The 24,320-nt window shown below is 29.2% G+C and overlaps 4 protein-coding genes and 1 long non-coding RNA gene across 8 annotated transcripts in view; 4 read left to right on the forward strand and 1 right to left on the reverse strand.

Annotated features, from left to right (window-relative positions):
* LOC113366015 (dorsal-ventral patterning protein Sog) overlaps positions 1-8,372 on the forward strand; it is a 51,778-nt gene extending 43,406 nt beyond the window's left edge. The window contains exons 4-12 of one of the 2 annotated variants that reach the window (XM_026607561.1): positions 2,386-2,451; positions 2,580-2,951; positions 3,056-3,321; positions 4,506-4,793; positions 5,671-6,288; positions 6,381-6,711; positions 6,807-7,060; positions 7,181-7,387; positions 7,547-8,372. In XM_026607561.1, coding sequence (XP_026463346.1) covers positions 2,386-2,451; positions 2,580-2,951; positions 3,056-3,321; positions 4,506-4,793; positions 5,671-6,288; positions 6,381-6,711; positions 6,807-7,060; positions 7,181-7,387; positions 7,547-7,741 — 2,597 coding nt within the window. In that variant the 3' untranslated portion in view covers positions 7,742-8,372. The remainder of the gene's footprint in view (positions 1-2,385; positions 2,452-2,579; positions 2,952-3,055; positions 3,322-4,505; positions 4,794-5,670; positions 6,289-6,380; positions 6,712-6,806; positions 7,061-7,180; positions 7,388-7,546) is intronic. The other variant, XM_026607562.1, reaches the window with a different exon arrangement.
* A 1,707-nt stretch (positions 8,373-10,079) lies between these two features.
* LOC113366966 (serine--pyruvate aminotransferase-like) lies at positions 10,080-15,075 on the reverse strand. The gene is made up of 7 exons (XM_026608606.1): positions 14,914-15,075; positions 13,244-13,436; positions 12,064-12,229; positions 11,746-11,901; positions 10,906-11,001; positions 10,385-10,633; positions 10,080-10,239 (listed from the first exon to the last, which is right to left on the reverse strand). The coding sequence occupies exons 1-7, from the start codon at positions 15,073-15,075 to the stop codon at positions 10,080-10,082; spliced, it is 1,182 nt and encodes a 393-aa protein (XP_026464391.1).
* A 1,094-nt stretch (positions 15,076-16,169) lies between these two features.
* The window catches only part of LOC113366016 (polyubiquitin), a 27,914-nt gene continuing 19,763 nt past the window's right edge, over positions 16,170-24,320 (forward strand). Inside the window, exons 1-3 of one of the 2 annotated variants that reach the window (XM_026607564.1) lie at positions 16,170-16,248; positions 16,414-16,747; positions 17,293-17,472. In XM_026607564.1, coding sequence (XP_026463349.1) covers positions 16,427-16,747; positions 17,293-17,439 — 468 coding nt within the window. In that variant the 5' untranslated portion in view covers positions 16,170-16,248; positions 16,414-16,426 and the 3' untranslated portion in view covers positions 17,440-17,472. Of the gene's footprint in view, positions 16,249-16,413; positions 16,748-17,292; positions 17,473-24,320 lie in introns of those variants that run through there. The other variant, XM_026607563.1, reaches the window with a different exon arrangement.
* On the forward strand, positions 18,111-19,477 carry LOC113366017 (B-cell CLL/lymphoma 7 protein family member B-like). Of its 2 annotated transcripts, none has more exons than XM_026607567.1 (3): positions 18,111-18,431; positions 18,756-18,931; positions 19,125-19,477. In XM_026607567.1, the coding sequence occupies exons 1-3, from the start codon at positions 18,397-18,399 to the stop codon at positions 19,250-19,252; spliced, it is 339 nt and encodes a 112-aa protein (XP_026463352.1). In that variant the 5' UTR covers positions 18,111-18,396; the 3' UTR covers positions 19,253-19,477. The 2 variants fall into 2 exon arrangements, with proteins under 2 accessions (XP_026463352.1, XP_026463351.1); XM_026607566.1 differs by having other exon boundaries at positions 18,125-18,442; positions 19,125-19,451.
* Positions 20,040-21,621, forward strand: LOC113366019. Its single transcript, XR_003366250.1, has 7 exons — positions 20,040-20,204; positions 20,409-20,477; positions 20,644-20,704; positions 20,870-20,945; positions 21,123-21,181; positions 21,341-21,407; positions 21,579-21,621. It is a non-coding gene; the product is annotated as an uncharacterized LOC113366019 (long non-coding RNA).

The raw sequence follows: 24,320 nt of genomic DNA on the forward strand, positions 1-24,320 counted from the left end.
TACAAAATGTATGGGTGGTCTAGACAGACCTTTTCGACCGTTCGAAGTATAAAAAAGTTAATATCCTTATAATTATCCTTCTGTACATTTTTTCGTCCTGATTTTTTCATTGATCGTCAGCTAATGAAATTTTAGGAAAAGTCAAGAAATTTCAAGTCGATAGGATTACTAGAAGTATTTTTTTTTTTAATTGAAGTCGAAAGAAGTCTGGCCAGACCACGCCGACCGACGGAGGGTTAATGAGTAGTCAGACTTTTTATACAAATTCAATAATTTTACCATCAATTTAAATTATGACCACCAAATGCGGCGTTAAAATCCTTCATTGCATTTATCAGTTCTTTGGATATCTTCGTCTATAGGGCAAGTTCGATTGAAAACTCCGCTCGTGCGGTACGAAATACGGTTGGGCAATAAAGTAACATAATAGCCGTGGATGATGGTTCATTCGCTGGCGCTCATAGTCAGCCCTGATCGATGCAGCCGAGCACCGAAATCAATTAGAAAGCACCACGTTTGAAGTGAACGGGCGCGAGTTTCACAACATTCTGCATTCCGATGTCGCGAGGGGACTTTAGATGAATCCAATTGAATACTATCTTTTCTAGGAAGGCGCATCTGAATGCCTTTGATACCGGCGAGTGCACCATAATCTCTGATCAGATTATCACAAAAGAGATTATATATGGTATATATAACAGCCATATAAAACGAACAATCATCAACCAGCCGACTCTTACAAGAGTATTCTTTGAAATTTTTTGAATACCGAATTCGAAGTTTAGATGGTAATCTTGATATAATTAAAGGTGAGAACTGAAAAATCCCAAAATGACATGTTTGGCGAGATTACTTGATGCGATTCAGATTACCTGAGATGGAGGTTTTATTAATGTCGCTCTCGGACCATAAGTAATTATAAAAGGCCCGATGCAGAAGAAGGATTTTGAAACACTAATGATTTAGAGAAAGCTTTTTCGCATATAGTAAAGCATACTAATAATTTTTTTTTTTTTTTTTTTTGATTTATTATTCATAGCTATACAAAGTACATTCAGCTACATTAGTTACAGTTATATATTATTTGTCTGCGTGAGAAGGATCGCTATCCTGCGATAGCGCCTTCATAGAAGTTATGTTAAATTTTGTAGTAAATCATTGCAGATTCTTTTTTGAGACGCTTTGGTGGTAAAGGCTTGAGCAGATCTGACGCTAATACGTTTGGATGACGACTTAGACGAGCTCTGTATCTGGTGCAGTAAAGACTAATTTCTTCTTCTATAGTTCGAATTCTGAGATCTTGATGCATCTACTAATAAAATGATTCATAAAAATGTATAATTGACGTAATCATCTTGATGTTCATCATCTTTAAGTATTGATACTGCGTGTACAACAATCGTAATGCATTATACAAGAATTTTGTTCCATTGTACAAATAGAGGTTCGAATCTCTTTTGTTAACCAACGTTGTGTTTATTTGATCATAAATTCTTATTTGATTCGTGCAATAGAGATTTTTAAGAGTGCTTGTAATAAACATTTATCTCTGGTAACGACGTTACACAATGCGAGCATCATGTGCTCATATAAATTTCAACCCTTTTGTTGTCAATGCTCTGCATTCCAACGTCGGAGATATTCCGAATACAGCTTTTAGATTGTTCAGTGATACCCGAAGTTGGTATTTTATTGATATGCTTATTAGTGGCCATTTTCGTCTCCTCGTCGTGCATATCACAAAACCTCCATCTTGCATGTGAACGCTTCAAGTCTAATGAGGCGGCAAGTTGCCTTTCATATAAAAGGCTTGCTGTGCGGTATTTTGGATGAAGTAATGTTCTGCTATTTAGAATCTTGAAATATTTCGGAATTATCTGATGAATTCTTATATAAATGGTATAGGTTATGTAATAGTTATGCTTTGAACTTTAATTAAGAGCTTTTAAGAGGGTATCAATTACTTTTATTCATAAAATGATGATATTGTTCAATAATTTTCAACTATTTGTAGCTAAAATTGCTAGCATGATGATAAATGTTATTGTATAATAAATTTAACCACAAAATCTTGAAGTCATTATTTTCTTGGTTATGCATAATAATCGGGCGTTGCGCCTATAAAAATTGTACGAATTTTAATTATTTGATATCTACACGCTTCGACTAACACCTTACTCTTCATTCAGTGCAAAATAAAATTTGATATCCTAATATTAAATAAAACAACATGAATACTATAGCAATTAATAAAACATCCATAATGTGTAAGAACTGTTTTGCGTTCGGGATAAATATTTTATTATTAATTACATTTACTGAAATTAGTTGTAGATTATATTCAAAATTTGATTTAAGTTTTTAAATATGTTTTTTCTATTTCAGGCCCAGATATACCACAAGATGTTTCACCCACAAATACAAACGAAGAAGAGGAAAAAAGTATGAAGCGTAAGTAAATTTACTTAATATTTGTTGAATGTTATCATAATTGCAATGTATTTGATTTTATTAATTTTGTTTTCTTGTTGGATTTAAAGTTAATATATAAATTGAATGATTAATAAAATTTATTACAGATTTCGCTGCTTTATTAACCGGACGGAGTCCTTTAATTCACCGTCGGGAAGATTTAAGTGCGATTATTGACTCACATAATCCCAGAAACGTGGTAGCAACAGGTCGATTCGATTTTCATCGTAAAAATCTGCATTATTCATTTTACGTATCGCAACCAGCATCGAGGCCAAGAGCTCTACAATTTCTGGACAAATCAGGCAGTATACTCGAAGAACATTCTCTGGTTACTCATGGAGAATATCAGAACGCCACAGGAAAAGTATGCGGAGTTTGGAGAAGGGTTCCTAAGGAATATAGGCGATTGTTGAAAGATGAAAAGTTATTTGTAGCTTTGCTTTGGAATAGCGACGGAGTTAACCACACTGGTGGTGGTAAGTGATTTTTATTAGAAATTGAAACTCAAACATACATGTAGAATGTAATAACTCATTGTTTTATTTTGCATATATTTCATAAAAACATTTTTTAATTATAGAGCTAATTCTAAGTGGTCGTATCGGGCGGTATGCCTCCTTAGGAACTGAGTTGTTTAGTTCACTTTTGGAACCAGCTTCTGGAACAGATAGAGAGCGTATGTCCGGAGCAGGTGGCACTGCAGTAGTCTCCACAAGTGTTGGAGCAACCCCATCTATTCATTTAACCATTTTATTTAATGGTATATTTTCTCCTGATGATGGAAATGATGTACCTATCACTGTGAGACTGGAACTTGTTGAACGCGGCCTGATTATATTAGATGAGGTAATTTATTAACTTTTTCTTTAGCCTTATGCATTTCAAACTCTACATATGACTGTTTCAATTGTATTAAATTTTGACATCATTATATAATTTATACCAAAACTAGTGGGGTGTATGGCATCGTGCCTTAAGGAAAATTGCTGGAACTTCCCGTACCGTAACGAAATGTTCGAGGAATACTGAATGTTTTCAAATAGATTATTATAAATATTGTAACATTGTCTAATATTTATAATAATTATCTAAACTGAATTGCAAATTTAAAATTATTTGTTTAAGTTATATTAGAACTTTAGTCAGAATAAAAATAAAATCTGAATTATTTTCGATATACAAAATAAACTAAAAAAAAAAAAATAATTCCAAAATCAATTATTTTGTTAAGGCAAGCAGACAGTTCTTTGAATCATTTAAATCGGACGCTTAGTTCTCTCAAAAACTGTCATTTTTTACATATTTAGCTCCGTATCTTCGAAATTGCTGGGCGTGCCTTTGCCAAAAACTAATCACCTCTTTTCCCAATCATTACTAATTGAATGCTTTTTAAATCATTCAAATCGGATACTCCGTTTTCTTAAAAAGTCGATTTCTATTTTCTGCACTCTTTGCTCCGTATCTCCGAAACGGATCTGCCTTCGCCAAAAACTAATCAGCTCTTTTCCCTATCAATAGGAATCGAATGTTTTTTGAACCATTCAAATCGGTTGATCCGTGCGCCCGAAAACGTGACTGGAAATTTGTATCCATACATACATACACACGCACACACATCCATTTTTTCTGAGGTATGCCAAAATGTTCAGAAACCTTCAAAACGTCGAGAAATGTAAAAATTTTCAATTCCGATTTTCGGCCCATTACAATAACTTACCCTACGGGAAGTTAAAAATTGATAAACATTGTATTTTTGTTAGATGCGCATACGTTTCAATTATATTATTAATAATAAAATATTACCTTCAACTATATTTTTCTTAATTAGAAATAAATTAAATGTTATTTTGTAATACGAGGAGTAAATTTATGGCCGACAAGATGTAAATCATGTTTATAATTACAATTCAATTACATGTATGACATTCATTTTATTTGATCCTACCGATAAGCGTGTTCCCAATTCAGCAGTAATGAATAATGTCTGTTTGAACTATTGATTAATAAATAATAATTGTTGTTTCCTTCAGGTACGTCGTGTGCGTAAGCCCGGTCACGAATTGAACGTAATCGAAGTGTCTTCACCTGTATCTGCAGCCGATATGCGCTTGTTGACCCGCGGCCGATTAGCACTCACGGTGGAATCTCGCAGAAGGCCCGAAGCTTTGCGTCTTCAAGGACCTGTAGTGACCCGGGCGACATGCGAAATTTTCCAAACGGCGCTACATTCTTCCTCATCGGCGGCTGAATCCACTACTACTAGTGGTTTGGCGTGGTTGTATCTTAATCGAGATGGTGCATTGGTTTACAACATTCAAGTAAGCATTAATAACCAAACAACTAAGATTTAATAATATTCATTATTATTTTTGATAGAGATATATTTTTATCAATTACTAGCAAACCCGACGAACTCCGTTTCGCCACCAGATGGTTTCGTGAGAAAGATAAGATGAAAGAAATTTTTTGTTTGTTTTATATTTAAAAAGGAAAAATTTGATTTTATTATACAACAGTAATGATTTTATTTCGATTACAAAAATGAAGTGTTTTTCAGTTGAACTTCTCTAAGTAAATAAAAGTGAATCCGCAAATTATCCGTTTCATTGAAGTGCTCTTTGGTAAACCAAATTTTCGTTTTTTGGTCTGACGTTAACACAAACAAAGCGGATGGTTTTCCAACTTGTGAACAGGCAACGTATAACTGCCCATGTGAAAAACATTGATTTTCTAAATAATCTATTTGAAATTTATCTTGCAAACACTAAGCGATTGGCCTTGCGACTTGTTATTGCGAACGCAAGGCGAACTGGAACCAGTCGGAACCATTGGTATGTCACCAAATCGCCAGCAATTTTTGATTGAATGGTGAAATTCAGTGCGTGTACATAATATTTCTTGGCGGCAAGAATTGCTCGTTGACTTAACCAAGCATAATTCTAATAATTCTCACTAATGTCATTACTCGAATTTTTAATTACGGTGCGTGAAGTTCCAGCAATTTGCATTAGGGCACGATGCCATGCACCATTAATATTCTTAGCTATAAACCTTGCGGAGCCCGAGACCATTCCAACGAATGCAAAATTGTCGAAATCGGTTCGTGCGTTCTGGAGTTAAATCGTCAGGAAGGAAAACCCGACTTATTTTTATATATATAGAAGATTAATACTATATCTTGTTATATTTTAACAGGTAGACGAATTAGATAGGACACAAACTCCAATGATTACTTTAGTCGACGATAGTGGAAAAAGGCGTACTGAATTAGAAGACCTTACACCATCACTCACAGCCGATGGTCGAGCGACGGGCACCTTAGAACGACTCGGACCACGTGTTCTTGAACCACTTTACGCCGGAAATTTAGCCGTTAACGTTGCAACTAAAACCCACCAAGAATCTTTAGTACGAGGTAGACTTGTCGCTAGGCCGGTGGCGGATGCTAGAGATTCGCCCGCTGGTGCGATCTTGTTGAAGAGGCCAAATCTAAACACTCCTGCGAATATTGTTGGAGTAGCTTGGCTTGCAGTTGATGCTGCGGATTGCAGCTTGCATTATGATCTTTCTATAGCCGGACGTGGTAGCCATCAGAGAACAATGGAGCTATATTTGGAAGAAGTACCGTTTATAGCTCCAGGGGCGCCGGTATCAAGAGCTTTGTTAGAAGAAGAATTTACTACAACAAATGTCGAAGGCACATTAGCTGGAGTGACGCAAGGAGATTTAGCTAGGTTGGAAACTGGCGTGGTGTTTTTGGATTTGAAGGATAAGATTAAAAACGAAACGATGCTGAAAGCGACTTTGAAACATGTATGTTAAACCTATATTGACATTTTATATTTTATAATTATTTATCTTTTATTTTTATTTTTATTTTTATTTTGTTATATTCTGCGTTACAGATAAAAGTACCTCCCAATTGTCTGCCGCATTACACCGATAATGACGTTTCCGCAATGTCTCCAACGGGTGGTGCAAGTTACGATCCTGAATCCAATTCTCTCCAAGGACATTCTCCAGTTGTAATATCTGTTGATCCTGGTCAGCGCTGTTTCCATTCCGGAAGATTCTATGTAGAAGGTGCTCAATGGCGAAGTGCGGCCGAATCTTGCACGATGTGTTCATGTGTCCACGGAAGAGTTAAATGCGATGCCATTAAATGTCCACCTTTATCTAAATGCAGACTAGAAGACAGAAGAATAAGAGAAGGCGAATGCTGTCCTGTTTGTACGAGTGAGTACTATATAAATTTACAAAATTATAAGAAAAATTTGATTATTTCATTTATTTCAATATTGTTTATTGATTTATTAAATTTATTTTTTCAGATAATACCGTATTGCCTGAACCAACTAATAGCTCTGCTCCTCGTGGATGTTATTTGGGAGATCAGTTTCATAAAGCCGGTTCTTCATGGCACCCATATCTCCCACCAAATGGTTTTGATACCTGCGCCGTTTGCACTTGCGATATGATAACATTAGATATCAGATGTCCAAGAACACAATGTCCACCACTACGATGTGATGAAAAGATTGCTATCAGGCCAGACAAAAAGGCCTGCTGTAAAGTTTGTCCAGAGGTTAGTATATATTCATCATTCTTTAATATTTGTATGAGATGTATTAATTATAAGTAAAATTATAAGTCTATATTATTATAAGTCTTTGGCTATGTGGTTATAAAATGTTTCTCTTCTCAGATAAAAAATGAAGCAGTTCCCATGGTGATATCAGATCCTGGCACAGTACAAGATCAGGGCACTATAGAAATAGCACGAACGAACGAACAGATAATGCAAGACGGTGGCTGCAAGAATCCACTTGGAGCGCCATATGAAAATGGTAAAGAGTGGCACCCTTGGCTCTCCTCGCATGGAGAACAAAAGTGTGTCACTTGTCGATGCAAGGTAAATATAGTGCAAAATATAAACATTGAACATAATGTATAACAAACATTTAAAATTTTCAAATACTTGGAGAACACATGATACTTCTAGTATAAAACTGCAAATTTAAAATTACAAGTCTTTCAAAAGTTTCAAAAATATTTATAATTTTTCTTTTAGGATGGTGCGATTAAGTGTGAGAGGAAGCGATGCCCTCGCATGTCCTGCGCAAATCACAGGAGAGCAACTAGGCTGCAGAAACAGCAAGAAGTGCAGCACCATGAAGCAGTAGATGAATGTTGTCAATGTCGAAGGAATCGGCGGCATCACCACAAAAATCAGCAACAAAAAAATCATGTTAAGACAAATAGCTGAGCGGTTGTGGAGTTAGCAATCAGTTGAACATTTGAAAAATGTCCAGCCATCGCCAAATAGTATTTCGCTTCAGTATGTTATATGTGCCATCCAGCTCTTGTGCGTGTACTTGGTTTAGTCTGTGACGCAAAGTGGTTTTTCCTTATCTACGGTTTGCAATCATGTGCGCCTAAAGATGTTCCAATGAAGTACAAATATAAGAGAGCTCATGTTTAATTCACATATTGTGAGTCTAGCATAAGTTGTGATCAGTAAAATCATCGTGATCAAATTTTTAATATTTTTACACACAGTGAGATATGATGATGGCATTTTTTTATACGCGAGATTCGCTTTATACATTGATTTTAAGTCATTTAGCAATATGCTCCTATAATTGATAATAAGTATTTATACGTATTTTGGATAAGCGAGGAATTTAGCAATGCGCGTTCCAAGTATTCCTATAGTATTGAGTGCCTTAATACAAATATTAATACTATGTTATTTCAAATACTATGTTAGTGTCTGTTATTAAAATATTGTGTCAAAGACAATTGTAGATATTCGTTATTTTTTTTAAGAAAAAAAAAATACAGAAAAACATATTTATTATTCAAATGAATCCAGTAAAATGGGTTATTTTTTATTTTTTGTTGTACAAATTATTTATGATATGCGTATATTATATACTGTTAATCTTAAGAATAGTTGATACGTTACAATACAAGTACAATCTCGAATCATATAACATATTAGTACACACTGTTTTTATCTGAGTCATAGACCTTGTAATACAAGTTCAAGTCTAATGTTAATACTGTAAATATGTAATGATATTTTTATATTATTGATTACTAATTAACTATGTGTTTTTATATTAAGGCATATTTATTATACACATGTTAAATTGAAAGTGGTTGCACGACATTTTAAATTAAGATTTTGAGTCAAATAGAATACAACTTTGCAATTATTTTAAGATTACATTAAAATAATTGCACATGCAATTGGTTATACTTAATTATGTATGCACATATATATATATATATATATATATATATATATATATATATGCATATAATTTATTCATCTACAAAATATCGACTAAAGTAACTTCAATTTAAAAATTGTTACCACAAACCAAAGAAGACTGTTTACGTGATTAGAAATTATTTTTAAATGGCTGAAAATATTTTTCACACCACTTATTTGTATTTATTGTTAAATAATTCTATTCATTAGATTTAATTAATCATAAGTTTTTATTTTTATTACACAGTTTTGCTGGCACAGTTGAACATTTGTGAATATTTTGATCAAAATAGCTTTGTTTTTATTATCGATCTGAATTTTTAAAAAGTTAGTTATTTTGATCAAAATATTATGTGTGACTCTAAAGTGAATGCAAGTATTTAATCACTCTCTGACAATTAAGCAACAATATTTAAATGTTTCAGTATATCTATGAAATATTTTTAAAATTCTATATATATGTACATAATTTAATAAGCCAAGACTGAAACTTCTGTTAGTCATAAACTTGAAATGTGAAGTGAGTGAAAGGAAGCAGCTGAAATGTATTACTAAACTGTTACTAAATTATTAGTTTATAAGGGCAATAAACCAACCACAAATATGTACGTTTCAAGACTTTTTAACAACTATTCCTTTGTTTTGTTAACAGCAACTAAAAATAATAATTTTCTCATGTATAGTATTAGGCTGAACTAATGATTTTTTTTGTTAATACTGATACAAGTTTTGCATAATTTAAATCATTGCGGTTAAAATAAATATTGTTTTGTATAGGCACTGATGTGGACATCTAAATAATAGTCATTATTGATATGTACATATTTATAAATATATATGAATCATTATTTCATGTCAATGTCAACTATTTTAGATATTTTTGCAAGTTTTACTCATTTAATTGAATAGTACTGCACAATATATTTATTAATTTACTGATTATTTAAATATTAAGTAATATTTATAACTAGTTTCCATATTATACCGATCAACAATTTGTATATACATCAAGTCTATAACGCCTTAATGCATGATTATCCTTATTCAGAGTATATTTAATTTGTGCTTTATATATATTGTACTAGTATAGAAAATACAAAACAGAGATTTTTTTAAAAATTACTCATGTAGTAATGAGATACATTAATCCCTCCACAAGTTGTTTTTTATTATACTGTTTAATAATTAAGCGCTTCCAAATAATATCATTGTATATAAAATAGTAGCTTAATAAAACAAAGTTTTAAAAACACACATTTATTTATTTCTAAAATAATTATTTACGTAGTTATTAATATGTTATTTTTTTCATAATATTTGTAAACTACTTCGAACCATTCTCGGACATGCCGTTTTTCACACCTTGTGGAAATACTTGAAGAACTTTATCTACATTTTCTTCATATGCGTTTGGACCCAGTAAACCTATTCGAAATACTTTACCCATTGTACGTCCTAATCCACCTCTGATCTCTATATTATACCTGCATGAAATCAATATTCTTAAATACTTTATTTTAAAAAACTTAATTACATTTGATGCGTAAAATTTGTAATTCGTATCTCGTAAAAAATTAAATCGCATCTTGTTTTAAGTAGGCGAACGTGTCTTTATAACATTTTATTTACCTTTCCATAATCCAATCACAGGCTTTTATCCAATTTACACCTTCTGGTATCCAAAGAGTGGTCACGTTGGGAAGTCTTTGCTCTGGATTCTGCACTACCAATTTGAAGCCTAATTCTTCCAAACCGTGTTGCAGTTTTTGGGAAACTTTTTTATGACGAGCCCACATTTGAGGTAGACCTTCTTCAATAACAATTGCCAAGGATTCTCGCAAGGCATACAGGAGGTTGGAGCAAGCGGTATGATGATAACTGGAATGATACAGTTTATATTTTTAAAGGAAAAATAGGAAACGGTAACATTTACTAAATTATATTAGTACTTAAATTTATTAGGCAAGGTTGATAATTCGCGACTGTCTCCAGAGCGGAAGGACAATATACTACAGACAGTCAAATAAATATATTGTATTTATTTCTAAGTTGGAATAAAATGCATTATATCTAAATATTATTAATATTGTTATTAATATTTTATTATAATTGATAATAAGTCAAGTATATACACTTAATTCTATCCTTACATTCTAGGTCGTCCATAACATGCCCAGTAATCACCCAGCATGCTCATATCCCAATAGTACACCGGACATGGAGTTTTGCGAGACAATATTTTTGTTCTGGAAATATCAGAAATCAATTATGGTAAAATTATTTCTATTACATTTTTGAATAATATTAGATATTAAGTGTTTAAAAAGCCTTTTTCGCTTTCTGTAATTTCTGTAATAAGTTATTAATTGAGCTTTAGTCAAAATAAGATATAATATATTCAAAGATTTAACTTTTATTATGTCACTGGTTAAGGTTTTTAAAAATTCCATGAACGACGAAAAAACAATAAGTCTATTTATTATGAAATATTCTTTGAATAAGTTTTTTTTTGTCTAAGTTTTCTTAGAAATGGATAATTGTTAATTGTAAATTAATTTACTTTTATCTGTAGGTTATTCCGATTAAATAATTTTGTTGTTTGCAAAATCGTGCATGTTTTCTAAGAATTTGAAGTCATAGTTAATATTAAAATACCCTTAATGAATAGTCATTATCATTACTTCTTACAGATATTTTATAAAATCGATTATATATATATATATATATATATACATATATATGTATATATAAATAATAAAAGATTATATTATTAGATTATATATATATATATATATATATATATATAATCTAATAATATAATCTTTTATTATTTATATATACATTATATATATAATAAATGTATAGATATATATAAAATATATATATATAATATATATATATATATATATATATAAAATATATATAATAAATGAAATATATATATATATATATATATATATATATATATATATTTCATTTTTGTAACTTACTGAGCCTTCGGACTGAATGTTATAGGTGCTAAACCTGCTGGCGAGGCTAATACTTTTTGAGAGCCTGAATAAACGGCGTCGAGGGCCCATCGATCTGTGAATAAGGGTGCTCCGCCCAAGGAGGCTACCGTGTCTACGGCTATGAGGCAATCATATCTGTAAACCAGGAACAATGCAAGTATATCTTCATTTGAAATAAAAATAATAGAAAAATAAATTATTTCGAAATATTATTAAGATCAAATATTCAGCAGTAAATGGTTACAAAATTATTTACTAAAAATTTATCATTAATAAAAATTTAAAAAAATTACTAACTTGTGGCATAGGTCGCCGATGCCATCAAGGTTAAATACAACCCCCGTAGAAGAATCTCCGTGTGTCGTAAAAAATACTTTTGGGCGATATTTTTTTAAAGCATCCTCTAATTCTGCGGCAGTTAGATGTGTGCCCAAGGGCGCTTGAATCTCGTACACCGTTGCTCCTAATAAATAATAATAATAATATTTAAGAGAATTATTTAGTTAGAGTAAAAATATATAATACAAATAATAATTATTATAGTGAAGATTTATACAACAACAAAAACGTGAAACCTAATTAACAAAAACGTTTTTACTCTGCATTGCCTCATCAATTGAATATTCTATACTGTTTGGTGAAGTTGTAATAAAAAAAAATCACATTAATAGTAATAGAACAACTGTTTGGGTTATTCATAAAACTCTGATAAAAGTTTCTGATCGCCGTTCAATTAATATATAAAAAAGAAGTTTTATAATACACACCTAGGAGTGTTGATGATATATTGTAGATGATCCATAATTGTTGTACTATGAGCGAAATTTCCGTATTAGTAATCGCAAAAAAATCGAAAATGAAAATTTTTATATAAATTTACGTTTCAAAGGTTTTTGAACATTTTGGCATATCTTAGAAAAAATGAATGTATGTGTGTGTGTATGTGTGTGCGTGTGCGGATACACATTTTTGTCGACGATTTCGGGAACACCGTTCAACAGATTTGAATAATTCAAAAAACATTCGATTCGTATTGATAAGGAGACGTGCTGATTAGTTTTGGTGAAGGCAGGTCTAGTTCTTCCGAAGATACGGGGCAAAAAGTGGCAAAAACGGTAACTCAGTTTTTAAGAGAACGGAGCGTTCGATTTTAATAATTCAAAAAACATTTTACTCGCATTGATAAGGTGAAGAACTGATTGAATTTTTGGAAAGGCAGGTCTAGCGGTTATACACTCTCAATAAAAATAAGTTAAAAAATGTCATTAGAGGGTCAAAAATGTTTATTGGACATATGTACATCAAATTATCAGATGTTTTACAGAGATTTTAATAATGTGTACACATTTTGTGTAATTTTTTTGGGTTTTGTACCAAGATTTTAATTACGGTACGGGAAGTTACAGCAATTTGCCTTAAGACACGATGCCTTGCACCCTACTAGTTTTCTTTATTACCTTTATGACTTCAGTCTTACCGTATCTCTTAGACATATCGGCGGCTCTGAATCCCCAGAATCCGCTGGTGTCCACCAGAGCAACTTCGCCTGGTTCTATCAGGTTACTGATAACAGCATCCATGCCTCCGTGCCCGCTTGCGCTTACTACGAGCGTCAATTCATTCTTTGTTTGGAATAGATAACGAAGACCATCTTTGATTTCGTCCATAATCTATCATGATAATAATTATCGTAATATATAATACTTAAGTAAATTCAAATTTTGATAATTTTAGACAGATAAAATCTAGATATTGACGAAATTTCTGGGATGAATTTAAAGTCTGCAAAAATAAGAAATTATTTTATTCATTCGGATGATCTGAATAAGATATGGTTATCATTCAACTATTCAGCTGTATAAATATATAATGTAAAAAAATTACAGGCATCCATCGAATCATTAAAAAAAACTAAATTATGTTTCATTTATTTTATTAAATATTTATAAAAATATTTAATATAATTATATATAAATTAAGTAATTTTTTATATACATTTGGTTATATTAAACAAGTTATTTAAAAAAAAACTGCAAAGCCACACACATGAACAAAAGATACTTTAACGAAAGGTGTAATGTATCTAATTTAAAAAATTAAATTAAAATTAGATATAAACATCCACCCTGTTGAGATGTATGAAACAAAACCAACTCAACTGTTAAATAGTGTTAAAATAATTCAAACATAATTTAGTTTTTAATAACATAATTAATTTAATGAATGAAACCATAAAGAAACATGACCTATGACTGCAGATTATGAACAAATATAGTAATTAAACTAAAAATTGGTTAAGAAAATAAATCAGAAGTTTAATATTAAAAAGCACTCAGTAGATAAATATGTAGGTGTATAAATGCATAATCGTTTATATGTTTTCTTGAAGAAGGAGACTTTGTATATTCTCTTCAAACATATTGAAAAATCAAATAAATATTTTTTTTATATTTGTTTATCGTAAAATTATTGTTCAAAATTTATTATAATTAATTAAAATATATAATTATCATTAAGTAACGTTTTTAGTATCTATTACAATCTGTTTTAAACTAGATTTTAATGAATAATTAACTCAATATTATATCTTTATGCTTTATCTTTTGGGTAACCCGGTCAAAGGTTTAATTACCAAAATATTTCAATGTTACATTGAGAAACAATTTCAAGAAGATTGCGTCGAATTATCGATCTCATAACATAAATTAAATTTAAATTAACATCTATAAAAATAAAATATTCAGTAAATAAATTAAATTTTTATTTATTAAATTAAATATTATTATTAATAACTTGAATTTGAATGTTTTGAAGACTAAACTAAACATAATTATAACTCCAGTGAAAAATAAACATGTTTAAATATTTTACTCCAAATTTCATTAAAAACCCTCATTTTTTTATGAAATTAAATTAAAATTATCTGCATATTGATCATTATTACAATATACAAATTTATTAAATTATTGTGTTTATTGAATTATTTAATTGCTTTTTCATTATATTATATGCAGTTATTTGAAATAAATGCATATATGTCGATAATGTGACAAAATATGTTTGATTTCAATTATTTTTACTCTGTTCCTTTTATAATAAAAATGTACATTATATTTTATACAATATATATATTATTTATAAACTTACTTGGCATAAGGCAGGATCCAAGGGTGCTAAATTTGGCAAAGACATACATCTCAGAACCCTTTCGGGGCAATTTGTGGGGCCAGGACCCATCAGTAAAATATCTGGAGCATTTAATGCCTTACTCAGAGCCGTGGGTCCTTCGGGATAGTCTAGTTTCTCCATTATTCGAAACTTTTTTAACACTTTTTATTTTAATAAACTCTAAATTGAATATATATATCGATAATTGTAATATTAAATAATAATTTAAACCTAATGATTTTTTCTAGTACTGATTGCTCCAAGACTGATTGCACTACTGCCAGTTGAACGCGGTCCATGTGGAGATAGCAATATTCCAGTAAAAACTGTATTTTTCAGTTACAGGGCCGAATCAAGAAGTTTTAATTAAAATAATCTTAATTGTAAATTATCAAGTTATTTATGGCTGCTTTTATTATTTTTATGAAGTTTTATAGAATAATATAAATGATAGACTAACAGTGTGGGCTATAATGTTTTCGCCAGAAAGTATGACTCGCTATTTATCGACATTTCAGAAGTCAATATGTATTAAAGATCATTTTTATAAGGACTCGTGTTAATTTCTTTGGTGAAACAATCGGCCGAGCCATTTCTTCAGGGATAGAAGAAAAAACCGTTTTTGAAAATTTGAAAACCGTTTGAACTGTTTGATCATCATCAGTTGGAAGTTGGAAAACGTGCTGATTATTCCGTAAAGATCGGCCTGGCTATTTCTTCGTAATTAATTTTAATGAAACTTTCTATAGAAATAGAGTTCATGATCTGAAGAAACATTCTTAAATATTACGGGCCCAGGACAAGTGGTTTAAATATAAATATTTATTCAAATTTAGAATTATGGTGCGTGTGTCTAGTTTAATATATTTTAGGTAGTTAAATATTAACAATTTATATTATTATTTATCAATATTACTTGATGTTAATAAATTAGCAGTTGTAATAATTATTGAAATTAAAAAAAAAAATATTATATATATATATATATATATATAATATAATATTATTATTTGTGTTTGCATTTTGTGCACACATTTGTATGTGTTTTGTGCTTGTATTTGTATGTAATATATTTAATATAATAAAGCAAATCAATTATAACAGTAATACGTATTACTATTTCTCTATCATTGGTATATAAAGTTTACAAACGTTTCAAAATTTCAAATTTGCCGCTTATTACGTATTTCATATCTAATTCAGAATGTGAACTGTGGATCAATGATCTGGCAACACTGCATATCTTTTTCCTTTCTGCCATCGTGGATGATTGAAATGGGTCTTATTTTTTGGTTATAGTGAAATAACTTTTAAGTGAGTTTTAGCAATAATTATATAGTTATCAGTTTCGTCGTTCCATGAATTATACTTTCTGTTATGAATGAAATATATGCTCCAAGTTTTTTTTTTACCATGTGTTAAATAAACTTTTATAAGTGTGGCTTGCTCTATTCTATATTAATATTTTATGTTTTGCAGATAGCAGGCCAACATGCAGATTTTTGTTAAGACCCTTACGGGCAAGACCATTACTTTAGAGGTCGAAGCTTCAGATACTATCGAAAATGTGAAGGCGAAAATTCAAGATAAAGAGGGAATCCCTCCGGATCAGCAAAGGTTGATTTTTGCTGGCAAACAGCTAGAAGATGGACGTACCCTTTCTGACTATAATATCCAGAAAGAATCCACTTTGCATCTTGTTTTGCGTCTTCGAGGTGGAGCCAAGAAACGTAAGAAGAAGAATTATTCCACTCCCAAAAAGATCAAGCACAAGAAGAAGAAGGTCAAGCTCGCAATTTTAAAATGCTATAAGGTAATGCTCTAATCAATTATTTACTTGTAGTAATTTATCAATATCTTTACTAAACGGATAAATACTATTCTCGTATGCTAATATGATCCATAGAGATCATTGTTGCTATAACAACTTTTACATCAAAGGGATTATTTAGATTTTAGAAAGCTATATAGTTCCACAACATATTTAAAATTCATATTATAATAAATCTTGAAAAAGTACTTGATAACGATTATTAAAATCCAACATTCATGACGTTGTATTGTGCACCATAATATTCATTATTAAAATAAGTATATCGCAGCATCAAAATTTCTGCCATATTATTAATCATAAATATAACTAAATGTATTTTGTAAGCTTTTCATATCCAATGCCATTCTGATAAATATATGTAGTATAAAAATGGAAATTTTGAATGCCTACTTCTTAATTATTTAAATTTAAACAAGATTGTTCTATGACTACATTACACAGTACACATTAAATATCAATCATTCTCATCATTGTATCCTTGTAAAATTACTGAGCAAATGTCTAAACTTTAAATATTTTTTTAGGTTGATGAAAATGGAAAAATATTCCGCATGCGTCGTGAATGCCCTGGAGAAGCTTGTGGGGCTGGTGTTTTCATGGCGGCCATGACCGATAGGCACTACTGTGGGAAATGTGGCTATACTCTGGTTTTCAGCAAACCAGAAGAATAAACTGTTATGTAAAAATATAAAATAAATATTCATAACACATTTCTGAAGTTTTATTTTAGATATATTTATCTATTTTTTATTTATTATAACTACATATATATTCTATAATTTACAGGCAGGAGTCTTTAAGTTATCATTATATAATTTACAGGAGTCTTTAAGACTTCATAATATTTAAATTGCTTGTAATTCAATCAATATTATTAATATATGTACACAGTTTATGATACAAAAATTAGTCTTTAAAGTAAGAATGAAAACGTTTAAATTTTCTCTTGTTTTACTTAAATTTAATGATATTCATTATTTATTATGATACTGATTATTTGTGATAATCATTGATACCTCTAACTTTATGATTTTGTCTAGCTTTACTAGAATGTGTTCAAATTTACTACATACTAAATCTAATGAATATATTTTAATATTGTCTAATAATAGTTTAATAATAATAATATTAATTAATAATAATAACAGTCTAAGATAGTAAAATCAATTTGCTATCTTTTAAATCATTATTATATTGTTTAGATTTTAAATCTTTCAATTTTAAAATATCGATAACTTCATCAATTATTCTCATTCGTACCTAACTTCATATATAAATACAGATCTGAATCCTAGGTTGTGAAGTGTGGGTCAAGAATAATGAATAATGGTGTTCAGTGCAGTCAAAATAATTCATTTTACTGCTCGTATTCTTTAAATTTTTCGTTTCATTTGGAAAATTGTGATACATATAGCATCCTAAACGAAAGTATTATAAATATATTTTCGTGTAACATATAAGTTGATAACAAACTCCTGAAGTTGTTTGTCATGTAATATATTACTTTGCCAAATATTCACTTTAAAAACAATATGTTAAATTGCGAATACTGTTAAAATCGCTCTTTAAAATAGTCAATCAAATAATGTCGCGGTCAATACGAGCAGAAACGCGTAGTCGCGCAAAAGATGATAATAAACTTCGTATGCAAGCAGTTGACAAGGTCCGCCATTGGTGGGTTATAAATTTGTTATATATAAACAAAATAATATGAAACATTTAATATCATTTCCTTGCAATTGTTTCCATGTACATGTATGACTTAATATACAATTATTATTGTATACAATTATTATTGTATATTAAGTCATACAATTTTCAATCGTTTTGTATGAAAATTTTTCTTATGGTTAGGGACAATATATATTACCAAATAATAATAAATAAATAAAATCTAAAATAGCTACACTTTTAAAGCATCATTGTATGACAATATTTTATTGTGAACATTTATTTTATCTTTTTAATATAAATGGATTATTTACAGGGAGAAGAAATGGGTGACTATCGGTGAAACATCAATGAGGATATTTAAGTGGGTTCCAGTATCAAGTAGCGAACAGAAGAAGAAGTTATGCATTAAAGAAAATAAAGAGAATTCACACAAACCTACTACAGATTCTTCAAATTCGAATTTTGGATTAACAGAGGATTCCAATACTTGTAAGATTAAAATTGTTTAATTTGAGACATTAGAAAAATTATTAGAATAAGTTCTTGAATGGTAATAATAACATTACAATCTAATTTTCAAGTATCAGATAGTTTTTTAGTGTTATTTTATACATTTTCTCTAATTTTACTACATGTTTAATAATAATAAATTATGTAATATTAATGCAAGATAAATTTATAGGTTTTTCTACAGTTAGCGACTCTCAAGGAGCAACGGAATTTGTTTCCAATATGCCATTTTCTGAAGATTCTAATTCTCAAAGCAGTGAGACAGGAACTCCAGCTAAAAGATCAAAACTAGATAATTAATGACAAAATGCCTGAAATAATGTGATCGAACATTTTATATTTCTTGGCATGATTTTTTTTATATGCGTTTAGTATTAAATGTTAAAAGTGATGTATGATTTTACCAAACGTGTGTAACTATTTATTTAAATGTCTGTGGGCCTGAACTTTGTAGCCATACTTGTATTCATGATTTATTTATTGATTATGAACCTGTAAAAATAAATAAAACAGTTATTTTGTATTCAGTGTCTTAAAAGACTTCAAATGTTTAAATATGCCAATTAGCTTCGCAAATTATTTTAAGAATTTCAAAATGTTCAACGTATATTATATTTTAAATATATTAAGTTCTAAAGATACTTAAATATAATGAAACATTTTAGTAAAAACAATGTGTTTAAATATAGCATGTAACATTTAGGAATAGGTAGATTATTATATGAAAAAGAATTTCTAGCATTTAGCACATTAAAGAATGTTAAAATATTTTATGTTTAACATAAAAGAATGTTAAAATATTTTATTTCAAAAGATTGTTTTTTAAATTACATTACATTATAAATTATTTATTTAAATGTATGTATTTAATAAATAATCATGTATAAACTATCACTTATATGACTATGCTGCCTTGTTTAAACTTCTATATTCATTTATGATTTTAATATATCAGTATCTATTTTGACTAGAACTAGTATATTGCCTAGGGCTAAACATTTAAATATATTATATTACCGGGTTTGGTAAACTCAGTTTTGTTTCATACTTCATGGCACTGTTCAGTTATTTATTGGTTGGTATTTCCGCAATCATGAAGAAGAGGGAAGACGGAAGCTTCACTTGATTCACACAGCCATTTTATTTCAGTCAAGAAATTTGTTTGGTTAAGAGGTTTCGTTGGAAAAAATACTTTGTACAAATGATGGCTTACGTTATGGAGAGTCATGGATTACCCAGAGCTAATTATATAGTGAGTAAATAATATTTTGTATTTTTTTGTTGTTATAAAATAAATAAATAAAATTATTTTGAATTATATTTCCGTGATGATATGTTACACCTTTAATGATACATCAATGATTATTTGTTAACATGCACTACCAGCTGATTATATCTTTGATTTAAATAAGTCTCTTGTAATTATGTGCTTTTTTAAAAATGTTGTTTTCTTTAGATTTTAGTCTTGAAAACCACGTGGACCTAATTCGATTGTGATGTACAAAGATGGTTGCAGCTTACTTCGGTAATTACAATTATTTAATATACTATTACTTATTTTCATGATGATATCTTACACCTTTTATGAGATATGATTATTTGTTAACATGCACTACCAGCTGAAGAACTATATAATTCGGTATTCGACACATTTCCGCTACTTTGTTTTTATAATAATTCATTTATTTCAGGTTTGACTTCAAAGAAATGATAGCCACATCCTTTCGATGTAAAGAGACAGTTCTGGATAAGGTAAATACTGTTTCTTTTCATTTTTGTCTAATAATTTTATGATGAAAAATTACACCATAAATGAGTCATGATTATTTGTAAACATGCACTACCAGCTGAGGAATTTATTAACCCTTAGCATTTTAAAATGCTAGAATTTTTTTTAAATTAGTTTATAATTTTCAGAGTACATCGTTGTCGAGTCTTCAGGGTTGATACCAGCTGTAGAAAGACGACTTCCTTTGAACTTACTTGATAAGATGTAAGTTCTTTTAAGTATATAGAAATAAAATATATTGCTTTAAATTAAATGATGTGACTTTTGTCAGTTCTGCTACTGAATAGTTTTGAAGACAGCTTCATTACTGATCCTCTTATTTATTTATTAATTTAATTTGGTGTGTTAATTTTTTTTATTAATGTAGATGTTTCATTTTAGGAACTGATATGGTGCCTGGCACTATGATCATTTTAAGGATGATTTTTCATGAAATCAAGGTAACTTCTATGACATGTTTGCAATATATTTCATATGATGTGACACTATGTCAGTTCTGCTACTGATATCATTGAAAGAAAATTTATTTACTGAATGTTTTATTTAGTTTTTGTTCATAGTATATTTTCCTTTCATATATTAATGAAATCTATTTCTAGATTGTCTTGTAATGGAAGATATCAAAGATTGGACTTCTTCCAATACACCTACAACACAATTATATAGGTAATACATAATATATTTGAATATTTGCACTTATATTCATATGATGAATACATTAAGTCAGTTCTGCTACTGAGTAATTATGACAGACAAATTATGTACTGATATTTATAATATAGAACTTTATTATAATCTAGCTGTTATTGGTTGTTAATGTTATGTATATATTTATAGGTGCTGCAGTTTCAACATTACTACAGATCTAGAACGGGTCCACTTGCAATATTTGTCAATTCTTATGAAGGTAATATATTTCAATATTTACAACTATATTAATATGATGAATAAATTTGCTCAGTTCTGCTACTGAGTAATTATGACAGACAAATCATGTACTGAAATTTGTAATGTTTAATTATATTAAAATCCGTTTATTTCTATTTGCTAATGTTAAATGTATTTACAGGTTCTGTGCTTCTAACATTTGGAGGATTGATACATTATACAAATACATATAATTGTAATTTTATAAATACAAAATTGATTCTTATGTTTGCATTTTTATTTAACCTTCCATTAAACTTTGATTTTATGTATCATAAAATGTGAAATTAAATATCAATTATGAAATCATTAATATGCATGATAATGTATTAACACATTAAGTATTTAATTTATTATTTTGCTGTTAAATATCATTTTAGATAATATTTGATAACCATTTAAATATGTTTCAATATCAATCTGGAGTTAATAACTATAAAATTTAAACGGATTTTACAGTTTTTTTGTCAAACAACTTTGTTTATATTATTCTTCTCCGTCGCAGTTGGCACCCCTGACATTTTGACATTCTTGTTTTATATTCTTACTTTTTTAGTTTTGCTAATGTTATCAACATAAATTAATTTAAAATAACCAAAAATTATTCATGTTACATAGAACATTCGTATTAAAAATTTATAACCATGAATGCGTTTAATTCAGAAAATACTATATTAGAAACTCTGCAAGCAGCTTGCAGTCAAGATGCTAACATATTAAAACCGGCAGAAATGATTTTAAATCAGTGGGAAATTCAACCAGGATTTTACAGCGTATTATTAGTATGTTTTTAATAACAATCATACATAAATGTTATTTTTTTGTATATAAATGATATATGTTCTTTCAGAAAATATTTGCCAATCAAACAATTAATTTTAATATTAGATGGCTAGCTGCACTTTATTTCAAGAATGGCATTGATAAATATTGGCGAAAAAACGCTCCGAAGTAAGAATTACAAAGTTTAAAAATGGAATATATATGCAATATGTTATTATGTTATAAGCATTTACAAAAGTCTTGCTTTTTAAAGTTGTATTGCCGAAGATGAAAAATTGGGTATACGAAATGCAATTATTAGTTCATTTAATGAACCTGTCAGTCAAATTGCTGTTCAACTTGCCGTGATCATAGCAAAAATAGCAAGGTACGTAAGTAATTTAATATCAAGATTCAAATAATAGACTGTACTGATATTGAAGCATCTAATTTTTGAAAGATTTGGCATGTGAAATTTATTTGTGCACTACAATTACTTGATGTGTATTAACGTCTGTAAAACAAGTATGACAATACAGTGATAAATAGGTGAAAAAAGTAATAAATATTGTACAGTCAAAATTGTATTGAAAATATATATGATAAGTTTTAAAAATACACATCAATTTGGTCTTTCTATATAAAATATTTTATAAAATCCTTCAAGTTAATTTGTTTTACAATATGTTAAGTTTAAACTATCATGAATATTTTAACTTTTATAAGTATTTTATTATTAAATTGGATCTTTAAAGATTTGATTGTCCTCGAGAATGGCCAGAATTAATGCCTACACTAATGCAAGCTCTTAAAAATGATGATTCATTGCAACAGCACAGAGCGCTTTTATCAACACATCATGTTATAAAATCTCTTTCATCAAAGAGATTAACTGGGGATAAACGACTTTTTCAGGTGATTGGATACCTGCATATGTAGAGGTACAAATTATATTATAACTTAGTAAATTATTTTATTTTCTACAGGAGCTTACTGAAAATATATTTCCATTTATACTTAGCATTTCTAATGAAAAAACAGAATTGTATTTAAATTTAGTGAGCAGTAATGGATCGAAAGAATTAATTCATGAAAATTTAGAAAAAGCATTATTGACATTGAGAATTTTGAGAAAACTGAGTGTATTTGGTATTAAAAAACCACATGAATCAGAAGTATGTATGCTGTTTCTCAAAAATTTATTTTTAAAATCTAAAATGATGCTTGATTCAAGTAAGTAAATAATAATTAGCATTCCTCTTTCAAGTCCATCACATTATTTTTTGTAAATAAATTTTGTAACCACTATAGTTTTGTAACCATTTTATTATTTATTACAAAATATTAAAAATATATTTTTAACAAATAGCAAATTAATAATGAATTAATGAATATATTAAAACATTATATTAATAATTAACTTCGTAGCATCTTATTTCGTATTTTATAACATATATAAAAAGAATATATAATAAATTGTATGAATTGTGTGAATTAGTTGATTTTAATGATAAAAATGAAAGTTTTGTTATGGTTTTGATAGATAAAATCTTCCAAATATTACATAATGTTTATTAAGAAATGAAATAATGTTATATTTAATTTTATTTCTTTACAGGAGCTTACTTAAAGATGATTGATTCCAATTTAGTGGAATTATGCGAAAAATATAACACATTTGACTAAAATCCTATTAGACATATTACAACATCATCCATTCTCGTTCATTGACTTTATTCAGCCTGCATTAGAATTCTGTATTTTTTATGCATTCACTCCTGATGGAATAACACAGGTGTATGAACGTTTTATAATACAATGTTTAAACATCATTAAAGGGATAGTAATGTGTATCGAATACAAGCATAGCAAAAGTAAAATACCAGGTAT

Source organism: Ctenocephalides felis, unplaced genomic scaffold, assembly GCF_003426905.1.
Source record: "Ctenocephalides felis isolate EL2017-DRISC unplaced genomic scaffold, ASM342690v1 CF-g0.4_SCAFFOLD_01170, whole genome shotgun sequence".
NCBI classification, from domain to species: Eukaryota; Metazoa; Arthropoda; class Insecta; order Siphonaptera; family Pulicidae; genus Ctenocephalides; species Ctenocephalides felis.

Bases quoted from the DNA above. Each gene is read 5' to 3' on its own strand.
- LOC113366966 (XM_026608606.1), bottom strand. From the start codon at position 15,075: ATGGAGAAACTAGACTATCCCGAAGGACCCACGGCTCTGAGTAAGGCA. The intron at 12,230-13,243 runs GTAAGACTGAAG...ATTATTTATTAG, and splicing joins CGATATGTCTAAGAGATACG to GAGCAACGGTGTACGAGATT. The intron at 11,902-12,063 runs GTTAGTAATTTT...CCTGGTTTACAG, and splicing joins ATCGGCGACCTATGCCACAA to ATATGATTGCCTCATAGCCG.
- LOC113366017 (XM_026607566.1), top strand. From the start codon at position 18,354: ATGTCGCGGTCAATACGAGCAGAAACGCGTAGTCGCGCAAAAGATGAT. The intron at 18,443-18,755 runs GTGGGTTATAAA...GATTATTTACAG, and splicing joins GTTGACAAGGTCCGCCATTG to GGAGAAGAAATGGGTGACTA. The intron at 18,932-19,124 runs GTAAGATTAAAA...ATAAATTTATAG, and splicing joins AACAGAGGATTCCAATACTT to GTTTTTCTACAGTTAGCGAC.